This window comes from Papilio xuthus, unplaced genomic scaffold, assembly GCF_000836235.2.
Source record: "Papilio xuthus unplaced genomic scaffold, Pxut_1.1 DF828142.1, whole genome shotgun sequence".
NCBI classification, from domain to species: domain Eukaryota; kingdom Metazoa; phylum Arthropoda; class Insecta; order Lepidoptera; family Papilionidae; genus Papilio; species Papilio xuthus.
In genome coordinates, this window is record NW_013530507.1 from 2,762,408 (window position 1) to 2,788,963 (window position 26,556).

The window sequence follows — 26,556 nt, forward strand, 5'->3', positions numbered from 1 at the left end:
TCGCGGTAGGTGAGTTATATTATTATTAAAATTGGCGGAAAGAGAAAAAATAATACCGAAACATTTTAAATCACCAAGGATCTATACATATGGAAATAGGAACAAACTTTTGATTCGTGTAATACGAGGGAATCTAACTTTTGTTTTCCTACACAAAGTTGAAATACAGTTATAATAAAATAATATGTCAACGGGAAATTCGAATACAAAACGAATTGAAACAAACATTATTTGTTCCTACTTATCCTTTTAGAATCGAAATAAGTTTTTAACCATCTTTTCTTAAAATCTTTATACAGATCAAAATCAATTGCTGTTCGTTAGTTTCGGTAAATCGAGATCGACTGAACGTATTTATCTTATCTTGATATGTTCGTGGAGGTCTTGGAAAGGTTTAAAAGGTGAGAAAAATTCTAATAATTGTCGGGAACTACTTAAGTTATTTTTCATTCGACGCGGACTGAGTTGCGGGCGACAGCTAGTCTTAATATAATCCAATGTAACATCCGCAATAAGATCTGCGGAAGACGACAATAGGTATTTATAACGAAGTTGAAATAGATACAGTGAATTCAAAAGGATTTGAGATAACCATGTATTGTGCATTGCGCAGTGTAACGAAGCAAACCGTTAAAGGAAAATACGTCGACAGACAAAGGATAAACTCAGCACGATAACAAGTAAGCGACAAAAACAGGCACAAATTCGCGCATAATCCGAAGAAATAATTGAATAATCCGATTTACACCGATCTGGTGGAGAAGTGAGGAGGTATGCGTCGAAATTAAAGCTCCTCTTTGTATTATAATTTATACTTCGGTATCAATGCAATGGGGCTCTGCTGAACCTTGATATTTAGAGTTACATAAAAGTTACGAAAGATTTACAAATTTCAATTAACTGATGACTGTTCAACGGTGATAAACATAAAAGAAGATATTTTTATGGTTTATTTACGCATATTTTTACTTTTTTTCCTAAGATATTATTATAAAGTAATCGGTAAGCGAAGGGCCTTCCGCGACATAAGTCCCACTCCAACAGATGAGCTAACTAGTTGGTGCCGACAACGGACATATTGTTACTTTTAGAAATTATTAGGTAGAATCATTCAGAGCGAATAGCGCGCTTTCGTTACCAAGTCAAGTGTCAGATTGATTAGTGAGAGGACATAAACGTTGACATTTTAATAAGGCTAGTGTTGCGCCGATACACCGGCACAGTGTCGGATTTTCTTCCTAACATTACAAAAGCATAAAAACTTATATTTTCTCCCTTACATATCAACAGACGACTATTGTAATACAATACAAGATTGAATCTGATATTATAATGCACGCTGGATTCCATATAAACATTTGTACAAAGTTCAGTCTCAAGGGTAATCACAATATGGTAACTTAGTTCCGTTGTTTGGACCCAATCCTTTGCTGGGAACCCTTCGCATAGTTTACAGGTCAATTTTCTTGTCAAACATTTCTATAGTGCCATTATAATTTGGTTGCGGTTGTATAATTGTTTAGAATCAGATTCGAATAACCTTCCTCCATGTGTTCACAATAGAATGCTACGGTAACACATTAATTATTACTAAAGAATTTTCATTGCAAACAATTTGAATTTCGAAATCCGACTTTCATTTGTTTGTCAAGTCTCAGAGAGCAAAGAGTATAAAACATGTGATAAACATATCTTTTTGCAATTAATATCATATCTCAAGTGGCATTTTAAGCTGTCACTAATATTAAAGGAAAGAAAAGAGACAAAATAAGTAGTGTAACCTCATAGTTCATTCTTAAGTGACATTTCGCACCAACAAAGGAAAAATCGATTTCCACACGTCAGCCGGTGCCGGATATAAAAGGAAAAATAGTTTCGCGCCGTAAATTTCTCTTAAAACTGTGTCTGAAACTTCTAATATCGAAATGCACTTTATCTACGAGAGTCTTTCGCGCTCGAGGCTAGAGGGTGCACATCAAAGATGTCCACGTTTACGTTGAAACACCACCATCTGGAATCATATTGACGTAAAACCTTTAGCTTGTTACGCGAATCAAGTCTTTATTTTGATATAGAGTATGATATACATTCGCTTTAAGCGTTTGCCGCAGCTAAAGTTGTTTTTTCGTGTAACCGATGTGACCTTGTTGCCTCCAAAGGGTGTGGCATCGGTTTTTGCGTTGCGACGCCCCATAAGCGTAATAAAGCCAATAAAGTTTATGCCCTTTATCTTAAATGCTATTCAGCACACGCTTAACTTTGGAGTCGCTCCTACGATGTAAAGTAATTTATTTCACATTTAAACACGTTTTGTTAATTACACGTTAAAGATAATGATGCCGCCCTCCGCATATTTTCAATTCGGGGGCACTCTCGTTTAATGCTTTGTTTGCTAAATGTTTTCAACGATAATTGCTTTAGGCGTGGCGGAGAGCTTCTTCAAAATACGTTCCTTTATAGGCTTTCAAAAACAATTTTCCTTTTATATCAAATCATTACGATATTAACCCTGCAATACTGCTGTGGTAACATACCTGAAACAAAAAAGTTTTCATTAAAAGGATGCCACAATAATATATAATACAAGAAATCGAAAATTTCACTCGTCTTAATCGAAGACTTTGAATAGTTCTGAATCTTATTCTTTACATAAATACTTAATATTTATAGCTTAAAGGAATATATTATCAGTATTCAAAAGATAATACTAAATGCTTTCACGTATTAAGTATAACAAAGTGCCACTGAAAGGATATTCAATATATAGCCTGTAATCTTAAGTAGGTTTAAGTATAAAGGAGGCGTAAAATTAAATTTACAGCGCGGTGCGATAACTTCTGGGGTACGTGCAAGATTCTAGAAGAGAATTTTAAATATTAAAATAATTTATTGTCCATATCACAGCAGTTTTTGTGCCTTTAATATATGATAAAAGTCTAAAACATATTTTTCATATTACAGGGTGACAAACGAGCAAAATAGCGAAGCGATATCTGCCCATAGACATCCGAAATTGCAGTTGCGTTGCATACATATAACCGAAGAAGGAGACACATAGTAAGAGAATATTTCCCCTTCCTAAATATACACTCCTCTGACATCCTCTCCATCCCTTACATATATGAAGAAGATAGGAAGGGAAAAAGACTAATGCTGTCGTCTACCATTGATAAAATGTGTGAATCAAAAAATTAGATAGATTCGATAGAAAACATAACATGTTTGTACATAGCTTCAACTCATACAGATACAGGGTGTTTCATCAATTATGTTTAAACTATATGACGATATGTAAAATGCACGGGTATATAGTCTGGCTAGTTTAAATGTTAATTTAATTATCCAGCCGGGCTATCCCCGAATGGCGGAGTGTAAGACAAGCACAAAAAACCACTAGAGCGGATCCCGTAATTTCACTAATTAACTTCGAGAGTCACGTTCAAATTAAGATGGCGAAGAAATATTCGGCTGAAGCGCTTTTTGAACAAAAGCTCGAACATTTCCCGACGTAAACATTTATTTGGATCAGGTACGTGATTATTTCCAGTTCGTAATTCCAAGGACGATTAAAGTTTCTCGATACATTACTTTTTTATTGTAATCTGTGGACATCACTACAGATTATAAATATCTACAGCCAGTATAAAATAAATACAACCTTTTTAAATCCTCAACAATTATGTCATAATGTAACCATACATACAACATGCGCTATACTTTTCATCTCTGAATTTAGCTGATAATTAGCAAAGTCGTATTTATAACTTTTTCGTATTCGTTAATCTATGTAAAAAGAGTGGAACATTCGTACACATTATCAAAGTGGGAAAAATCTGCACCATCTATAAATATATTTTAGCTTTTCCCTCTCTCTCTCTCTCTCTCCTGTCCACTAAATTCAGACAACGGATCTATAACTTATGTGCTATAATATAGTGTATGCATTTTTGACACCAATTTATACAAAAGAATGACACTAAATAAAGGTGACATGTAACGTAATAAGGCAGTGTATGTGTTATTTGTGTATGTATCATAAGTTGTATTGGCGCCGCCGGCTTACATTGCCCACCGACGTAGTGCTTTATCACTAGAATAAATTAACTATAACAATAACACTACCTGTACAATTATACAATTATTTATAACTAGCAGTTGCCCTCGACTTTATTCGACGTGACAAAAAAACTTAATTAGTAGCCCATGTATGCTTACAGGCTATGTTCTTCATCTATGCCAAATTGCGAGATTCATACAGCCGTTCTGGAGATAACTTTTAACAAACATTCATCTGTAGATTCGCATTTATAATATTATTATAGTAAGAAGTAACATTTCAAAACAGACGCCGTGCTTCTTAAGTTAATGTCTCGTAATCCAAACTCCGATATGATTTTATCTTTGAGACCAACGATATAATAATATAATAAAGAAATAAATTATTATAAAAAAAAAATATTTAAATATTTCACTTCCAGTGATATTTAAATTTCATGATATACTGCCATAAGGCAATATATTACGGAGCATTTTGCATTTAACCAACGACTATCTAGATAAAACTTTACCGAAGTTCAAGTAAAAATTGGCTGTGGATTTGACAGGAATATTAAGTCTAGACCTGTATGATATACGACGCTGTGAAACGCGACCGTCGGAAAGAGTTCTATTTTAAGATTCACACAATAGCGTACGTTTTCGACAAAGTTAGCGCAACTTCCACCCTACGTGACGCTAAAGGCATTTGTACACGCGAGCTTCTGACGTTATTCTGACGTCAATAGAAGTGTTAATGGCTTATTTTTAAGGTTTTATAAACGCGGTTAACTGTAACGTATCAATGTTTAATGGCTACATATGAAAATAATATTATAAAACAATAAAAAGAAACAACACCCACTCTCTCAACTCTTACCTTTTTAAAAATGTATGTACTCACAATTTAAAACGATATGGCGAGTTATTTTAAAACTATATTTTTTATAATATAAGCACAAAAAAAATATGTAGTTAATAGGATGACAACGGCAACAATTTTATCTTTATACCTCTAAAGATTTTTTTTAAATAATATTAGTTTATAGTTTTGCTAATTGCTAAGGCTTTTTAAATACAATTCTTACCAGACAAAATATTGCAGCCTAAAGTAAGATTTCTCGATTATCTATGAACTAGTCTGTGATTTTCAGGCTTTTTCGAGTTTAATATCCGTAATGAACGTGTTGCAGTCATGTCACTTGTCAGGCGCGTGTTTAATATCAAATTACGTGCGGCGTAAGCTCGCTCGCTTCCTGTCTGAATTATAATATGATAATGACATACTGCACAGAGCCACCGAATAATGCATCCCTAAGAACTAACCGGCTTCAACCAGGATTAATTGAATAAATTCGATATTTTCCCTACACTACGGAGATAATCTCATTTACTTTTATTGATTGACTTATAACTTCGTTTTAGTTTAACATGGATGATATATTTTCGATATTATACTAGAAAATCACATTTATTGACTACGAGCTGTCACCAGCCACTTCATCCGCGTGAATTACAAAAAAAACCTTAGAATTCATACGAGTTCTTCCAGACTGTACTCTACATGTGTTCCAAATTTTAACAAGATCCGTTTAACGGTTCTGGAGATACCTTGTACCAAACATCCATCTGTCCATCTAAGCATCCATCGGAATATTCGCATTTATAATAGTTCCTGGATGACCGAGCTTTGCTCGGTATTTTTTTTAATTGTGTTTTTTGGAAATTATATTTAAGTACGAATTACTAATAAAATGATGAAATATGAATAATATTTTTCGATCTTACCGATAGAAAAAGTTAAGTTTATGTTTAAGTTGATTATCGATAAACACGAATAAAATGACATTTTCTAAAAATGATTCCTAGCTAGATCGATTTATCGCCCCCGAAACCCCCTATATACTAAATTTTATGAAAATCGTTGGAGCCGATTCCGAGATTCCAATTATATATATATACAAGAATTTCTCATTTAAAGATATAAGATTAGTATGATCAGGGTAAGCTGACAAGTTCGTATATTGGACATCCTTTTAAACATCTTACAGACAAATAGACTAGTTCTAGATTAAGCGTTAAGTTTCGTCCTTATAGTGACCGTTATATTACTTCCAGATATAAGCTGTATTTTAATTCTGTATTGTATTTTTCCGTAATTGAGTTGCTCCGATTGTCACAGCGGTGCGCGTAACAGATGTCGACAGCTGCCGAAGCCTGCACGGACGCATATTGCACATTGTGACACGTTTACATGAAACTGACATTAAAACCAATGAATTGATTTATATTTCTGAACAGAAAACATAAGGTTTCCTTTGCTAGAACACTGTTTAAACAAAAACTGTTTGTAAGATGGTATCTCTGAAATTTGGCATAGATGTAGAACATAGTCTGGAAGAACACATAGACTAATAATTAAGTTTTTTTTTATTAACGCGTGGACAAAGTTGCGGGCGATAGCTAGTTATATATATTTGACTTACCGTGGTTTTCTGAACCTCCGTTTTAAATATTTAGATATATTTGTTTTGCCAAAGACAATGACAGGAACATATGTCTCTATTTAGAGATTTTGTTTTCAGAAATCCATGGTACTAATTGTTGATCGCACTGGCACACTACAGAGTACTAAAGTGTTCGTTCATCAACTCCTATCTCGAGAAATTGACAACATTGCAGGCTTCCTCTGATAGAGTGAAACTTGACTTCTAGCGAAGAGCTTGCACAATAGTTGTCTGAGACGTTAGTGTAACTAACATAATAAGAGACGTTATAGTTCTCAGTAACTTGCCGACATTCAACTTTCATATTGCTTCTTATCTCACAATGCTCTAATCAGTGTGCTTACTACTATTATTTGTCTTTGAACTATCATAATGTGGTGTTATATATGTGTGTGGTAATGGTAATCCACTATTAATATTCAAAAAATCGTATCCATCCATAAAAATAGTAGGCTTTGAAACTTAATTTTAATACAAGTTAGTTTTGCCTCAAACTTTAACGAGATTTTACGTCATCAATACTTCTATAAGTATGAAAATAATAGACCAAGAGCCACCGTTTATAAAACGTTATAAGATGACTAATGTCCATACGTAAAATAAAAATTACTCAAACTTCTAAAAAACGAATAAATATTTTTTTTAAATGAGAAAAAAAACTTCATCTCCAGTAAAATTGTTTAACTCGAAACTTTTAGGAAAAGAAAATAAAACAGCTCGATTTAATAAATTTAATAAGTGTTGGGTTGCAATCTTTGTGACCACACCGACGACTGAACCGCCTTTCCTTCGCCACATGAAATGCAATTAGGAAAAATATTTTTCCCTCGACTATTGCGACGTATTAAATGGAATGTAAAAGAATTTAAACCCCGGTAATTGGAGTTAAATGTTTCATATAACCCGAGCAAAGATATTTTCAGAAGTCAAGGTTTTTATTTACCTGTATTTAAAGTAGTTAGTCATGCAGTTTATATTTTCTAGGTCTATTACGCTAGATAAACTAAATGTATTTTTTGAAAACGCATTTGATTGAACTTGAATTGTATTTAAACTGATATATAAACATCTATATATTTAGTTTAAATTGCACTAATTCTAAAACAGATTCTATCATTTTTATATGGGTATCTAAAGTAAACACAATTCAATTATTCAAACTTTCGTGAGACATTTTACTAAACTGATATATAAACACGGCTAAACACTCACGTATATACGTCCGGTGGCGGCACCGACTAGTTAGTGAGCGACGGGCCGCGTCCGCGAAATAATACCAGTACCACTCATCCTGATGATGGGCCCCCGATGGGCTCGAAACTAGTCGGTGCCGCCACCGGACGTATATACGTGAGTGTTTAGCCGTGTTTATATATCAGTTTAGTAAAATGTCTCACGAAAGTTTAAATAATTGAATTGTGTTTACTTTAGATACCCATATAAAAATGATAGAATCTGTTTTAGAATTAGTGCAATTTAAACTAAATATATAGATAGAACAGTTTACAAACTTGCAGCAGCCGTCTAACGTCTCGTAGTTTCATCGGTGCCAATTCCAGTGGGCGACGGAGCCATTACGCCAGCTTATTGACTTCAGACATGTCACGCTTTGCAATAACCCGATACCGTATCTGAACACTAACTCCTATACTATATCGATGCAGACGAATTAATATTAGACGAGTGTTCGTATAATATTACTTAGTTACAGACTTGCCAGAGTACAAATCAAATGTATAATAGAATACCTATATCAAAAATGTTTACTTAAGTATGAAGTAGTAAGTATTATTTTAAGTGCTTAATAGAATATGGTTTTTATCGTTGCTTTCTAAGACCAAAATACCAATTTAAATCGTTGACGAAACAGATAGATTTTGGTCTCAAAAACCAATGATTAGTGAAGCTAATGTGAGATTTGTTTGTACGACACCGAAGCGACTATCGTGTTTATCTGTCGAATATTGAAGGTAAAAGCTGTTTTTATATTATGTTAAAAAAACCTTCTTTACATGTTTGATAAACTAAGTATAATCCGTTAATATTTTATGGCGTTGATGTATCGTTTCGAATTTAGTGCAACAACACAGGTCTCTAAAATATGCTGTCAATACAACACGCTGGCAACATTGAATACAAAGAGCGCGAAAGATGAATGCCCGCGCGTAACTGACAGGTGGCAAAATGATTTGTGATGCAGATTCGAGCGGGAAAGCAACTAAGCTGTGATATACGCGGATGCGAATTCACAGCACGTAGCCGTTACAATAGGTAAATATAAATAAATAAAAATGCGACCATATCACTAAAAATAGTTTAGATATATATCTACATAGCACATCAAATAGAAGTCAATAAATCCATACAATTCATTTCTTAAACTGTAAAAATAATAATAAATAGTAATTTATCAAAACTAAACTTATTTTACGCATGTATCTGTCACTTTGCGTAAAAATGTGTAACCTTGTTAAATATATCTTTAAAATTATAATCATTTTCCACCAGTTAGTCGAAACACAGTATACTAAATAAAGACTATCTACAAATATAGTTTTCGCTAGCAATTAAATATTCGAACATCGATTGGGTATTGGTATTTTGCACGTCCATTTTGAGAGTCATAGAACGGAAATGCTCTATATTTCAATCAGAGGAATACTGTGCGTTCGAATCACAAAGCGTATCGTATTATAAACTGTTCTATTGAGTTGCACAACAGTACTCCGTACTCGACTGTAGCTATTCCAAGTGTAATGATAGTGTTAACAAGTTAGTCGTAATATGTGTGTAAACTTGCGTCAAACACGTCTCTCTCAAGGAATATAAAAAAATATTATTTAATATTTATTTTTATTAAAAAAAATAGTTGTTTTTTTGTTAATTTACTAATATTTCTTGTACCATTTTAACAAAGCTCTATGCTTGTGCTACGACATGGTTTCGATAATAGTCGAATGGTAGCATTCGAACCCCCAACCTCGTGAAATCCCTACCCTTAACCATTAGGCCATTGATGCATTAATTATAACACGCTTTTGAAGTCGGTAAATTAAAAAATATTCACATTAAAAAACTATAGTGTTTTCTGAATTATTAATAAACGCACAAGAGATCTTAATAAAAGAAATAATCAAGTTTTCGATTGTAACAAATCACGATCAATTCAATTTAGACAAATGCCAACTACAATTTATAACCAGAAATCGTATTACACAATCGACTACATTGCACACAATAAAACATCCGATATTTTTCCACTTGACATGGTTTCCGGATTGTAAAAGTTTCCTTTCAACGTCCCGGACGTTTAGGATGGTAAAAATACCGTGAACACAGGTGATGCGAGTGACCTAAGAGAGGATTAAGCTTGTAAGCCGCCCGAAGTATTGTCGCAAACTGAGAACGACTTACAGACCTCTTAGCTACTTTTATGATGGCAGAACTCTTCGCAAAATATACATGCAAAAATCACTCTTATGTTCACTACATAAGGTAACACTTTATGCGTTAACAGCACAGTCTTTCGTTAATATAGTTATGTTCAAAGTTTGTGTGTACCAGCTAATGACTGACATGGGGTTTATGGTTGAGAATACATAAATTCGAGATAAGAGGTATTTGTCGATGCGAAATTGTGTTTACATTGTACATACTATTGTTAATTTACAAGAAATTTCATGACAATGCGTAGTTAAATAATGTTTCCTTAATGTGTAAATATTATAAAGAAATATGAGTAAATATTTTATTTATTATTTTTTATATTTATAAAGTAAGATTTGCCTCTGGCTAATTCGATACAATCTTGCAGACAATAAATAATTCGTAAACAAAAAGCATCGGTCGGCCATTGCAGAAATGTTGCCGTCAATGTGCACAGCGCTGCGCCAAGGGAAATACGTCTGATTGCACTTATTCGCTTTTCCACTTGTTCTACATGGGGGTGGATGTCTACATTATTCTTTTATGTTATTCGAATGTCAAAGGAATTGAATGTGACTGAACAGATTGTAAGTCCATGCTGAATTGTCTGCGACACTCTAAAATGGATTGTTTGAAAAATATTTCATTCTTTTGAATACATCGAGAAAAAAAAATTGACAATATTTTTTCACGGTAATAATCCAAACGACGTTTTAAAGATAAATGAGTTTGTAACTTAGCAATTAATAGGTAAAACAATGCAATCGGGTATCATTGGTTATATTGATACGGCTACACTGATAAAGCATGATAAAGAGCCTTCGGTAAATAACTAATGCTTCCCCAGAGTCTTGTGTAATTCCAAACCATATTCCGATCGTATAATCTAGGATCGAAACAGAGCAGAATCCGCCTCAGGTACAGTCGACAAATAAGCTATGCAAATGTTGACACTTCAATAGCTAAACATACAAAACCGCTATTACCAATCCACGATAACTGTGCATCTTAATAATATAAATGCGAATGTTTACATAGATGGATGTTTGTTTGAACGTATCTACAGAACGGCTAAACGGATCGCGATGAAATTTGGCATAGATGTAGAACATAGTCTGGAAATACACATAGGCTGCTAATTAAGTTTTGTTTTATATATCCACGCGGACGGAGTCGCGGGCGACAGCTAATATGTAATAAATTGGCAAATGAAATGCGAGTTATAAAATGAGTTGAATTTTCTACTGAGTGTCCTTGTTATTTAACTTAAGAGCATAACTTAAAATTTATTGCAAAACTAAAAATGTTAAATTAAAAAAGTTTAATGTTGTTGTAAGAAGTAAATGTGCTTTTTAAAACTCTACCAGTATTTGAAATCAATATAATTAATAATTAAAAATGCAAAAAATTCAATAACTATGTCTACTGGTTAATAAATTTCGCCGACATTTTAATAACTGAATCAATGAGCCGAGTTAATTCGATGTCGCTCATGCATGTCAGTCCCCATTCCTATGAAACGATGTTGATACATACATCGGATTATGCAATTTTCGAATTAATTGTTAATGTAGTGAATGAAAAAATTAAGAGTTCATTTAAATATTATAATTTATTTCGTATACTAATGTAGACTTATGAATGTGAAAGAGGTGAATAAGTTATTATTGTTGTGTGAAGGATCTAGCCTTTTTATTCTATTTTAATATTCTAGCGCTGGACCCTAATATTTATCCTAACTGACGTTAATAACATTGCGTTATTTAAACTGTCTAAACGTGGGTTTCTGACACCAAAATCAGTGTATGAAATATGTTACATCTTTGACAAAACAGGGATAACAATATATTCAAACAAAAATCAGAAACCCGCGGGTTAATACAGAATTTGATTGACCCTTATTGTGATCGAAAGACAAAAATAAAACGCAATTGCATCGTTTCCAATAATTCGATGCACGCATTTCACGTAATAACAACCATTTTGCAACAAATGACCAAAAGGACGTTACTATGCGTGTTGTGTACTGCTTGCTAGCTGGCGTACTCGCGGACGAGCTGACATCATTCCTGTCAGACGTATACGGAAGAGATGCAGAAAGTGTGCAACTTTGAAATAGTGGACAGTCAAGAATGATGATTTCGGAAAACTATGTCAAATATCACTTTAACACAAATTATAAGGGATATTCGACGAATTATAAATATCTTGATGGTATGGAAAATTAATAAAAAAATAATTATTATATTAATTTGCATTAATAATTAAGTTTACTTTTATTTGAAAATTAATTTCCATTTTAATATTTATTAATATTAATCTTATAAAACAAATGTAAATAGATTTATTACTCTACAGTACAGTACTGTCTCTAATACAGTATGGCATGAATTTAAATATTTAGACTTTTTTTTATAAAAGTGCTAGCAGATTTTTTTTATTAACTAATATTTCTTTTACCATTCCAACTAAGCTCTTTGCTTGTGCTAGGATATGGATTACGACAATAGTCGAATGGCGGGATTCGAACCCCCGACCTCGTGATCGAAAATCCGTAGCCTTAACCATTAGGCTATTGAGGCTTAATTATAATTATCATTGAATTTATATCAAATTGCAATTATATAACAGATATGTGTGCGCATGTAAAATTAACATTGACATGTTGGTATGAATGAATCCCACCACGCACTGGTCGATTACAAACTGACGGCATAAAGACAAGTAAATAGTACCCGTGGATTTGAAATTTAAATTTATCGAGCGATCACACGATGAATGTAGAATCATTTAGTGTGTAACGTAATACTTGTTTTAGTATATTTTTTACATTACATTGATGTAACGAAACATGTATTGCCATTTAAATTGATTACACTATTTCCTTATGATAGTAGTCCTTGACCTCGATGTTATATTTAGATTTTAGATTAGAACAATACTTATGTCACTTGATTGAATAATGTTTTATCATAGAAATTAAGAAGTACGATGTAGTAGGACTGTTTTAAACATTTAATATACTAATGAGATTAAAACGATACTTAATTTATGTCATAGGGTTACCAGGTCACCACACCTAATAGACCGGACAGACCACACAGTTGGGCCGGACATTTGTGTAGAAAGGTCGGACACTCTACATTATTCAGAAGTTTTTCTAAATATTAGTAGGTACCACTCTCTCGTTTGCCAAATGTAAAAAGCCGTCAACCCGGACATCGGTTATTTTGGCCGGACATGCAATCAAAAAGCCTACCTATGTCCGGCTTTATCCGGACGCGTGGCAACAATACTCATATACAAGATGATGCACTGTACCAACGTTACTATGTTAACAATTAAAATTATTAAGAAAATTGGTATATGTAATTAGTAGCAATATATTATGTGTTGTTTATTGTAAAAGTAAAACATAAACATATAACACGGCAACAATCGGATCCACATCCGCTACAAACGGAACAACCAACCTCGGTATTACATATCCTATTGAAAATTAAACATCTTTCTAGATTTTAATTAAAATATGCATTCATTATTTTTTGCAGTTTATTTACCCCATTCTGGATATTAACAAAGTTCATTGAACAAGATTCTAAGTAAAGGAAGTTATTACAACTATTTAATATTTATAGTTTTGTGTCTCAGTATAAATCTAATATACAAGATTTTTAACTAATTAGTTCAAAGTCAATACATAAGTATAGATCGCTCCAATTAGTCTCTGATCTACTGCAAAAATTATAACTATATAACTTGCTAAGCGGTCGTCCGTGACTCCGTCCGCATATTATTGAAAAAAATTTAGTAAGTAGCCTGTGTATCCTTCTAGATCAAGTTCTACATCTGATTGAACCGTCTTGGAGATATCATCTAACAAACACCCATCCATACACCGAAACTTTCGTATTTATAATGTTAATAAGATATAAAATTCTAATAGTTACGCAAGGCAAGTTAACATGGCCATGAAAAAAATAAACTATTTATCCAGTTCTTATATAAAACAAGAGTCCTATAATATCCGTTCCTTGTAAACACTGTCACAACAATACGTAATCGAGCCTCATATGTACAGAAACATATCTAGTTTTTCAACAAATTTTCTAGAAAGCATTCGCTAGTTTACATAACTTTATTACGTACTCGAAATGGATTTCCAACGGGATATAAATAAAAAAACTGGTAGAAACCATATTAAAATGGGCTTCTGAGAGTGTAACAAATAGGAACTAAATTTCCTAATGAAAATACGGGTCGAAAAAGAAATACAAGAATTACTTTGCTATTGTCACAAGCCAAATTGCTTGACAGGTAATTTTAACTTTGACCACTATAAATACCACCTTTACAATTTTTATTTGAAAATATCGCGTAAAAGGAACATTAAAAGATACAATAATATTATAAGTTCAAAGTTAACATCGAGAAATCAATAATTCTAGGGGTAACAAAATTGCATATATTTCAACCTATCTGCATTGAACCAATCAGATCGATTAAGTACCGATTAAACGAATTATCAGGTAAATAGTTTAGTAATGCAGAAGTGCAAGTACGGTAAACAGTCGTCCTCGTTTGCGACGTCAGGCGGCGTGACGGTGGCGGCAGGCAGGCTTACACAACCCGGGGTGATATTAAAGAGCTGCGCAGGCGCACGCACCACAGACGCACGCCACACGTCACAATGATCCACCACGTTGCTGTAAGTTGTACATTTATTTTATTTTTACCGTTATAAACAATATCCTTAAAAATAACAAAATTTCGGGATTGAATCCGAACTGTGACAACTGATTTTTGGAAATATATTTTTCGTCATGTCAGTTTGTGTTGTGTTATAAGTTTGAAAAATGTGTTTTAAGCAATAGCAAAAATGTTATCATAATTAAGTAAAAAATATTTGGTCATTAACAATAACAAAATCTTTATTTTTAATTATTCGTAAAACTTAATCGACTTTGACTTTTTGATCGATTTGATTTTTGATTCTAATAATTGTATTTATAATAAATAAGTTTACCTATATTAAAACAATTAAATATTATATATTTATTTTTCCCCGCATGACCTGTTTTTAAATTGATCATCTGCAATTTCTCATGAAAGTATAATTAAAAACATTTTTATTAGGAATTCACTGTGAAATAAGTTTAGTTTCTTAATAAGGTATTTTGTTTCAGTTCGTTTGCACTCTGATCTTCGCCAGCCAGTGCATGGCAAACCCAGTGGCGAGTCCCGATCCTTTTGGACACACCCACAGAACTAAGTAAGTATTGTCAAACATTGTATAAACATTTGTCAAAAACAAGTGGTACCATTACAGTAATTTACTTTGTTTTGTGCAATCACACGAAATTTTTCGGTCTATTTGTGGTTGATTAATATTCAGTTCACGAAATTAATTTTAATATAACTACTTATTATTAGCATTTATATTCACATACATTAGAGTACAAAGTGTACCTATTTTTACAAATCCTACGAATATTATTAACGCGAATATTTGTTAAAACGTATCCAGAATGTCTCAACAGATCTCGCTGAAATTTGGCATAGTAGCCCATTTTTCTTCAAGGCAAATAAAAAATTAAGTTTTTTTTAATTCCGTAAATAAAAAAGTTAAATCAAGAAAGTTGAAGTCAATTTTACCAGAGTACCATAAATAAAAAATCGTTAGTTTTTATTTTAAATCTTTATTGAAAAAACAAAAAGTTTTAAATAATACAAATCTTTTTTCAGCATCCGTATCCATGTACCATACGAAGTTCACACTTTGCACCATCATCATATTGAGAAAGTGCCAATAATCAAAGAAGTGCCAGTCATTAAAGAAGTGCCAGTCTTGAAGGAAGTACCGATAATCAAGACCGTACCAATTTATAACACGGTACACGTACCAGTTGTAAACACGGTGGCAGTTGAGAAGCCGGTATTCGTACCAGTTCACTACAAGGAACATTTATGGCATTAGAAATTATATTCACATATCGCATTGAATCAAAAAAACTGTTTTGTATGAAATTGTGAATGAAAAATAAGATAAAATTAAATCACGGCTAAACTCACGTGTAAGTACTATTTAAATCTAATTTTGACTAAAAATACGTCTGTTAGATGTGGAAATTAATATCTATTTTCTGGTTTGCCCAAAGTCGTTGCATTAATTTAGTAATAACCATTCCGCGGAGATGCCTAATATTGAAATTTGACTACATATACGCTACTATACGTGATTTTAATCGATATTTAATTAGTATATAAAAATATCAGTTTTAAGAAACAAGTTGTGTTTATTCAAAGCGATCTCTCGATATAAAATCTTTATAAGATGGAGATCAAATATGTAACAAAGTTGTTATGTTTCTAATTCCATTTCATACATTTAAACAAAGTTTAGCGATCTGTATTATACTACTTAAGTCTTTAGTGAATTCTGTAAGATCAAAATGTAATCGTAAGTCAACTCAGCGCAATGTAAAATAAATCTTAACACGGTCTACTTAGGTCTAAATTTACTCTGACTTAATCAAACTAGTCCATATAATTTTATACGTATAAATATTGTACACGATTGTAAAATTTCTGTAGAGTATGTACCTGAATAATTTAGATTCTTTAATTTCGGAACGTTTTATTATTAAAATTGTTATGAATTACATAAGTAGTTAATATTTTTTGTTATATAGAATTTAAATATTGTTTATACTCTGTGATTAAACCTTCTAATAAAATGGGTTTCATCTTATTTCATTGAATATTCTATTTACATATATCTTATAATTAACACTTCTTTATCTTCATTGATAACTTTATCTTCAATATGGGTTACACAAATTATCTTTTATTTTACTTAGAATGTTGCAAAAAAAGTCTAACACTTTGTTAACATTAACAGTTTGGAAGGTAACAAAAAATGAAATGTAAAAAAATTATCGATTAAAATTCAATTCAATAAATAAATAAATGTAAAAATTTATTTCAAACATTTTTGACAAAAATGAAAAATAAAATACAATTTACTCATTTATAAAATAAATTCACAACTTCAAAAACATTTAAATAGTCAAAATGTTAATGTCATTTGTATAGTAAGTCATAAGTCAAGTCAAATGTAGTAAGTCATTAATATATTAGGTTAAGAGCACACATAAGTAATAAACTTAACCCTTTTAGACAGTAAATTTAAAAGGTCTTTAAAATAGGATCATAAAAATAATAATAACATAAAATGTGTCTATTTCGAGGTAATCAACAGTATTCAGGTATAACAATGTTTTATAAATTATGCTATTCAAAATTATTTCTTTAAATATTGTTATAATTTCAAAATATTTAACAATTTCATAACAAAATTATTTTTATTCACTGACTGGACGCTTATTAGTTTTTCGGGTGATAAAATTGCATTCTCTAAATGGAAATTGACATAAATATTTTTTTTGCATTACCACAATAAAAGACGAAACAGAAATACACTGATGGAGATAATTAGTACCTTAAAATGATATGAAATAACTATAATATATCTTACAAATTTTCCTTTAGAATTTTAACTTTTACTTTCAATCAATGAAAGTAATTAATAAGAAGTATAATTTTGGTGACCTTCGATACTCGAAATTTAACTCATTAAACTTTTAATATTAAACATTGGAGAATATTTAATACTTTTCAATTAGGTATTTAGAGAACTTATTACATATATTCATCATCATCATCAGCTCACTATACGTCCCCACCGAGGAGCTCGGAGCCTACCCTAAGTTAAGGGTGATTAGGCCATAGTGAACCAGGCTGGCCTAGTACGGGTTGGTTGACTTCACACATATCTTTGAATTTCTTCTCAGATATGTGCAGGTTGCATCACGATGTTTTCCTTCACCGTAAGAACGTGGGATAAATGTACATATGTAAATCGGAAATCGAAAAACACATTGGTACATGGCGGGATTCGAACCCAGGACCCGTAGATTGCAAGTCAAGTGCTTGACCCCTGAGCCACCGACGATCTCGTATATTACACAACATTATAATATTATAAAAGAAATATGATTCCTTTATATTACTTAAAGACACAGATATTAACTGTATGTATAATTGTCCCAACATCATGATCGCAGCAGCTTTTTAGCGGCGAACGACATGGGCGAGGAAATATCAACTACGCTTTCCTCACTAAGAACTTATAAATAATTTTATTTATTTATTTATAAATTATAAATAATTAAGATGTTTTTTTTAAATACATTACAATTATCTATGATATTACAATGCATTGTTTATACATTTTCTCTTCGATATAACATTGTAAACAAAAGAATACAAGCGTATTGTTTAGCTGTGTCCTTAGGGATGGGCACGTCACTCGTCAAACGCTAAAAGTCCGATTATTTATTCAATAACTAATATATTTACTTCACATATCACGTTCTGATAGACGTGACACGACAACACGCGTTGTTTCTTTGATATACAGGCCATTTAGTATTTGAAGGCAACTTAATCAATTTAATAGTATGACGTAATAGTCGTTTATCATAGATGTGACGTTTAATTAAGCTAAAACCCTGTACAGTATAATTAAGAAATTCCCTCTCTGAGATGCATGCCTGTATAAATTTAAGCACGGTGTTGGACACCATGAACTATATTAAAGGGATTGACAAATCAGCAATTATTATAAACTCTCTATATGTCCACTTAGGGGCCATAGTCAACCATGCTGGCCCAGTGCGGGTTATTTGACTTCACACATTTTAGAATCTCTTCTCAGACATGTACAGATTGCATCACTATGATTTCCTTCACCGTAAGAACGTCGGATTAATGTACATATGTCAATTGAAATCGAAAAACACATTGGTACATGAAGGGATTCGAACTTAGAACCTACAGATTGCAAGTCAAATGCTACCCCTGAGCCACGGACGTTCGTTTTATCAATGAATTTGAGTAGGACAGTTTACTAACTACGTCTGGTATAGTTTAGTATAAGTAATGCGATGCGCATTTAAAACAGAACATCGCCAAACAAAACTGCTTTCAAGTTTGACATGAGCACAATAGACCGACATGGCGATAGCCGCCGTCCGCTGCAAATTGCGATAACGCGCGCAAACAAAGCACCCCGACATTACGTGCGGACAAGTTTCGCGCCAATCGCCACTACCTTCGCGTTTTATTTTAAAATCATCTATTTATACTAACTAGCTTTTAACCGAGTGCTTCACCACTTTCAAGATTGCAAATACAAAATATACCGTGTTTTTCAAAATTATAAATCTAAAAGTTTATAAACAAAAAGATAATAAAGAAAAACAGATTTATGTTACGAATAAACTTCAAAAAATTTATAGACTAACCTCCCCAATAGAAAGATGAAAATTATAATACTTTTAAGTAACTACTAGTGTATTTAGTATAGTTCAATTTTTTTAAATAAATGTGTAACCGCGCAAAGCCAAGAAGGGGCGCTCATCATGTGCACAGGAAAGTTCAATAAACTGTACGCCTTCATATACATAACATGTACATAAGTACGTATGTGCATCTCTGTAGAGTAATCATTTTTATTTAAAATACACTACTTCGCAGAGGATATTTACAACGTTTTATATTGATTACGCATTATCGTTATTTAATTTCCTTTGTCCGTTTCAGAAAGGTTGTTAACGTTAATTGTTCAGTTTGTGCAACCATTTTACGTTTACAATTTTCTGTGTAAATTACAGTTCTGTAACTGTGTTATAAATTCAGTATAAAAATCGGCAACTTTTAAGAGACGAATTGTTACTTATCGTTACTTATTTAAATGTAGATTTAAAATGAGAAATATACACTTAGTAACTCTCAGTGGCTACTAAAGATCTCTGAGTAAAACAGTAAGATTGACAAATAAAATTAACAAATAGTTCATAAAATGCTAATAGTATGTAATATGTAAGATATTGGAGAACGTGTGCATTAATGTCTGCAGATCAAATTTATCGTTCTTGTTAATTATGCTTAATGAGCTTACGTGAATAGATCGCGCTAAACAAGCATCATTACTCAATGCTGAACACCAAGGTACAGCGTCATGCCAATATGCATATCTACTAATCCTGTTAATTAACAACCAGAGTTCACTGTCAATTGAGACGAAATCATAAACATACGCTGTTATTAAAGAATTATCTGGTATTCAATTCCATTCAAAAACCACACAGAATCGTATAGTTTCTGCACATTTAAAGACTTAAACGCTTCATACAGAAGGCAAAGTAAATCTTCAAACTAATATTGCATTCTTGTGAGAACAGAACGTCGAATCGTTAACGCGAACCATCTATTCTGTAATTACAGGCATAGTATGTATAGACTTGCTTTGCGAACTTGAAAATTTCGGCGACTTTTTCGTGACAATTAAGTGACGCAAAGAAAACAAAATGATAGCGACGCGTGCATTAAATGGAAGCCATATGTCATTGTATCGGTCGCAAGGCGATTAAAATCGACGGGTTAAGTATTTACTGTATCTTGTGTCCAAAGAGTCTTACAACAACACTGACATACGTTTAATCTGTCAAAATTAACAGTACCTGAGAGCCCATTAATAAACGTACGTAAGAGGTTACCTTCATAGTTATTAGGTATATATTTCCCCTGGGCGTGGATATAGCGAGGGGCAGCAAGCAAAAACTTTTATTATTAATGAAGTGAAAACATGCGATACACGATGAAGTGACTTGTGATTTCCGGTAAAATTAGAGAAAAAAATTAAAAAACATCCAATAGTATAAACTATTAAAAGTTGCAAGACCGATTCTTGCTAAAGAACTAACTTCTAAAAACTATATTTGGCCTTAGAAAATCTACTAAACGTAGAGATCTATATCGTATGTTTACTTGACATTATTTGCCACGATTTTTTTAAACATTCCATAAAACTTTTTATTTAAACATCGACTAATTTCCTAAATATTGTAATACGTAAACTGGATTTGAAGCATAAAAACGATATTTAAGTTATTAAAAATCTACTTATTCAACATCTGTCTTAAAAATAAGTTTTCATAAAAGTCTGACCTCTCTTCAAATCTTCAATTATATACATTCCTCGTTTTTTCACAATTTCTGAACTCAATCTAAGATGCTACATTCGACCAAAGATATGTTTATTTCATGCATAGATTCTCAATCCCATCGCTTGCTATAAAATCTAAAATGAATCTGTTCAAAAGTTACGCTTTACCCAAATTTATATTGCGAATATAATATTTAAGTGGTGCTTATTTTAAAAAATGGTATCTAATTTTAAATTCTATTTTTTTTTAAATATAATAAACTTACGGCGAATTTAATGCAATGCCGAAATGCAAACTTTGAACTGTACGTTGAAAGAAATGTCTAAAAAAGATTAATTACCATAAAAAAAACATTATTACTCTTAAGATATATATGTTCAATGAAACTAAAAAAAAGCGTAAGTAGGAGAGAAAATAGAATCAGACACAGGCTTAGGAAACATAAGTGTTAAAACTTAGAATCAATATTCTAAATCCTAGACCGACTCCATGACCTTTTGTACAACGACCTTGCAGAACCTAATATTACAAATAACGGCTATGTTAGTCGAATTATATTCATAAATTATTCTCAAATGTTAACTTCATTTCTGTACTTTATCAAGACGATAATGTCACGGTCATACTAAATAGGTTATACCGTTAGACTTTCTTTGAAATACTTTGTGGATAATACGAAAATTTGCTTTATATTCGTAAAAGATATAAAAGAAAATGAAAATGTAACTTATACAAATAAAGGCTTTATTTCTGAGAATTCTCCATTGATTGTGAAAAGGAAAAGAAATCTAGGTTATGAGGATTTCTACGTTATTTGAATCGAATGTTTATCGAGATTACGTTTCTTACGTTCTTACATTTTATAAGTCTTTTTAAAGTGACTAAAGAAAAAAAAGATGATAAGCATCTATATTTTTAGTTGTTCATTTTATAACTACTTAATAGTTGTTCAGCTTCTTTTAAACTCTACCAATGAAACATCAAACAATTTTATTGATATTTTCAAACAATATCTAAGAGTTTTAACCGAGATCTTGGTTTAAGAGTTACTTGGGTATTGGTTCCCGTAGCTTCAATAATAAATATCTATCGATGAACTTTGTATCCAGCTTAAAATTAACATTGTCTTGAATAACATTACTCGAAGCTTCCATCTTTACTCAATTTAACGACGTCCGTTTATAACAAACTAGGTTATTCCCGCGACTTCATCCGCACGGAATTAAAAATATACAGGATGAATTAGTACTATATATTATTTGAGACTATGTTCTATATCTGTGCAAAAATTTTCAATAAGATAAGTGGAACAGTTCCATAGTTATTGAGTAAATATTTATTCAAACATATCCCACGGGAACCGTATTAATTTCCGGGAACATAGTTCGTCTGTGTAATAATTCCTGTCAAGGTCTTAATTAGCAGTTACATTTATACTTTTTCTCTATATTAAAGTTTTTGAACAACATAATACTATTATGAGCATAACGAAATTAAAAGTTGACATCAACACAAGCTAACGAGTTGTCATAACGCCACGCTATATTAAAAGCTTGTTTAATGGCGCCGAGGGAATAAACTTCACCTGCCACCAACTTTAATACGTCAACAACAAAGTAATTTAATGTAGCAGGCATAATAGAAAGAGCTACGGATATTATTCAAAAACATTTCCTATGGGACGAGATGTTTATGCACATTATTGCCCACTTCAGCCATTTGTTTAACTCATCAAGGAAAAGATCAATTAGGGAGATTAGTTATCTCCTTTAAAGATTACGTCATTGTGAACAAACGAGAGGGGTGCGGGTGAGGGAAAGAGGCAGAAAAGAGTGACGAAAACGCACAATGTCTCTTTCATTCCAGCCAGTACCCCGCGGCAGTGGGGGTAACAAGTTTTATAGACATTTTACTTCCATTCTGTATCTGTTTTTGTCTGTCTTATTTAAGTTAGAACCAATGCGGCCTTTCATTCTCGTATAATATGAGAAAGTATGGAGATTTTTAAAAAAAAATTTAAACTAACAAAAACAAATTCGCCTTTACCTTAACTACTATTCACCCTTAAAATTAAAAAAAAAAGATCTAGCCAGAGAAAACAAACTTTATGATTTTTCATAACATTTACGTATTTACGTTTGTAAAAAGCCATATAGTTACAGTATTACAAAAAAGTTCTTTCTTAAACTTCCGAGCACAAAACAACGTTTTAAATTTCCACCTACAAAAGACATTCGACGTGTTCGTATCGTGTATTGTAAACTTGTGTACGGGACAAGTTTTGTGGTCAGCCTTTGTCTATGTTATTTGTTGAATCTGTTTTATTGCATCATCCGGTCTTTGATCACGCCAATAGAAGTTCTTGATAGAAACACTATCGACACATTCTATTTCTATTCGATAAAAGGTAAAGGAATTTTCTACTACATACGATAAACATGATGTTTAAACAATAAAATATTTGCCAGTTATTCACAGACTTCTATTACTACGTACCCAAATTTAATTGTAATTATATTATTAATTTTTTAAATGGTAGCAGTACTTTTGTTTATCTCGTAATTTATATACACTCCAAATTAATATTTGAATGTAAAAAAGAGTACAAAACGACTTTCAATAAATGAAATCGGCAAATCATTAAAAGAATTGGTAAAGGGTTTAGCGTTACCAATTTTGAACTTTAATAATACAACGCTTTTACATTTTATTTTTTATAAAATACTTTTAAAATAATCAGCATAAATAAATTCAGTACTCATTCTCAACACGATACAAATCTAAGTAAAAATAACAAATGATCAGTCCCATCTAAAATAATTAATGTTTTTAGGTTCCCGATAGGCTCGAAACTAGTCCGCGACAAAACTGGACAAATACGTTAGTGTTTAGCTGTTTATACATTAATTTATAACAATATCACACAAAAGTTTAAATAATTTAATCTTACTAATATTATAAATGCAAATGTTTACATGGATACATGGATGGATGTTTTTTTGAAAGTATCTCCAGAACGGCTTAACGGATCTTGTATCAAAATGTAGCATACATATAGAAATATATGTTTTTTTAATTCCGCGCGGACGGTGTCGCAGGCGACAGCTAGTTTACCATAGATAACTATATATATATATTGCTTATTTTAACATTTAGAAAGTTATCCGAAACGTGATTTACGCGTCAATAAAATATACAATACGTTGAGATCAAATCCACAGAGGAATTCATAAAAACAAACTCTGGTAATAATAAATCGATGTTATCAAACATGAAAGCGCGAAGGATGGTAGACGTGAGGTGCAATAAAAGTAGCTTTTTGAAGGGATGGGCCAATTTAGCTTATTTAACTGCTGTCTTGCGGAAAGATAGCGGTCCCTGGAAGTTATTAGTTCCTAACGGAGGCACTGGTGATTTTTCTCCTTTAAATTATTTTTGCGATTGTATCTGGTAAAGGAATAGCTTTGCCCGTGTAATAGCTCGCACCGGCACCGCCGGCCTTGGCCTAAGGTCGGAGCGGCCATAAACTGAATAATTTATCACTTCTTTCTATTGTTTAATTCAGCTTCATCATTCTAGAACAAATTGATAAGATTAAAATGCATGAAAGCAAATTTTACTACCTTTATATTCTGAAAAATATATTTATGAGTGTTGACAGATTTGTTTTACAATACAATCACGAAAAAAGCCAAGTAAAAAAATAAATAGATGAGTATATATTGCCATAAGTTTAGTCAGATATATACACTGGCAGTGCAATGCAGTATTCTAGAAAAATGATAAACACCTCTTGTAAAATTGCATTTGTTAAATTCCTTCAAAATATTAGGGTCCAGTTATAACGTAGGGTAAACAAACAATGATAGGTGCGCTGTATTCACAAACAATGTATACCTTAGCAATAGATTAGGCGAGGGGCGCCACACCGTGACTTAGGGTAGGACAATCTAATTGCTAGTAACGTGTTTTTGTCATATACAATGTAATAAATCTGTTAGATTAATTACGTACAAATATCTCATATTTCACTCATATTTCATATGAGTTAATTCTTCAAATGAGTAAGTTAATTTAATTGTCAGGAAACTTTTATGTTTATAAATGTATAATATGTATACATACACTCATAGCAATTACATTTATTGAAGTACAATTTCAATAATGTCTGTAAATATTTATAACGGATAAAATTAAACTTCCTTATTCTAAAATAATCATTTCTAAAACTGTATTATAGGGCCCTTTTTAAGTATATAATAACAGCGATTTAATGACCAAAAAATAAGTCGCACAGTAAAATAAGTCCGGACGAACAATAGCGCCCTAAACATCCAACGCCCACATCAATTTCGTTTTATTTTATTTCAGTTGTTTAAGACTCTTGAGGTGGTACTTGAAATTGTATGGTAACCCTCGCCGCATAGTCAATACGTGTACACGTGGCATGTTGACTTCAGTCATTGACCTCTATCTATTAAACAATATCATGTAAACGATGGTAGAATTAAGTACCATAATAAATATTCATTTTAAGTAAAATGTAATAATAATTAAATGGGTAAAAAAACTAGCGTTGCGAATAACCATGAGTGTCGATAATCAAGTTCGTGTTACCGACGTTCGTTTACCCCGTCCTCTTAAAAAATATTACAATATTTAAATGAAGGTTAGTCAAAATAATTTTCAACATCTTCCAATTATCTTAAAACTATTTAAGAATTAAGCTTAGCAAAAGATGTTTGAAAATTCGCTCAGTCTTCTGAAACTCGTCTGCTAGAGTTATAAATTTTATAAAAATATTAAGTTTGCGCGAAACGTTGTTAATTACTGTGCCCTCGACAGTTTCATCCGTTACCTTCTGTCGAATTACGTTGGACTCGATCTAATTAATTTTGTATAAAAATCGAGAATAGTTATCCCAGAGACGGTCCCCGTTTCGTTTACTAACGTTTTAATTAGACAGCTAAATTGGAACAAAATCTCTTTTCACTTTAATAGAATAACTTCGCATAATTTTAACTAAACCGAATAATCTGCAAAGGTGAGACGTAAAAAAAAAAGATTTACTATTTCCCTATGTTGGCTACAATGGATTCCAATATTTTGTTTGTTGACAGTATACTATTATGGCGTTGAACATAATAATAGCGTTTTTAAATAACATGAAAATCGTACTGTACTCTAACTGTGGGTTTGACATAAAATTCTCTATAAAACATATCGTGTCATTATCTTTGACATAACAGAGATAACAATATGTTTTAAACGGAGATTTTTGGACGCAGAAACCCACGGTAAATGCGAAATTTTCTTAACTAATGTCATTCACGATAAGTTATGGTGAGAACAAAGTGTCGTTACTCGACTTTAGAATGCAGACGTTAATAATGTAGAAATGATTGTATTCCATCAAAGGAAATGGACCACTTTTTCACAGTTACATGATTAATAGGGTATAAGTCTAGACCCTCTTTTGAGCTACGTTAAATAAAGGTTTTATAACAGATTGTGAA

At 32.1% G+C, this 26,556-nt stretch overlaps 2 protein-coding genes across 4 annotated transcripts in view; one reads left to right on the top strand and one right to left on the bottom strand.

The window, feature by feature from the left end:
- Sema1a (semaphorin 1a) overlaps nt 1-26,556 on the bottom strand; it is a 237,148-nt gene that overhangs the window by 188,507 nt on the left and 22,085 nt on the right. The window lies entirely within an intron of this gene.
- On the top strand, nt 14,605-16,550 carry LOC106114283 (uncharacterized). Its single transcript, XM_013307415.1, has 3 exons — nt 14,605-14,676; nt 15,155-15,240; nt 15,714-16,550. The coding sequence occupies exons 1-3, from the start codon at nt 14,659-14,661 to the stop codon at nt 15,943-15,945; spliced, it is 336 nt and encodes a 111-aa protein (XP_013162869.1). The 5' UTR covers nt 14,605-14,658; the 3' UTR covers nt 15,946-16,550.

Excerpts from the sequence above, each read along its gene's own strand:
- LOC106114283 (XM_013307415.1), top strand. Across the intron at positions 15,241-15,713 it reads GGACACACCCACAGAACTAA|CATCCGTATCCATGTACCAT; the intron begins GTAAGTATTGTC and ends ATCTTTTTTCAG.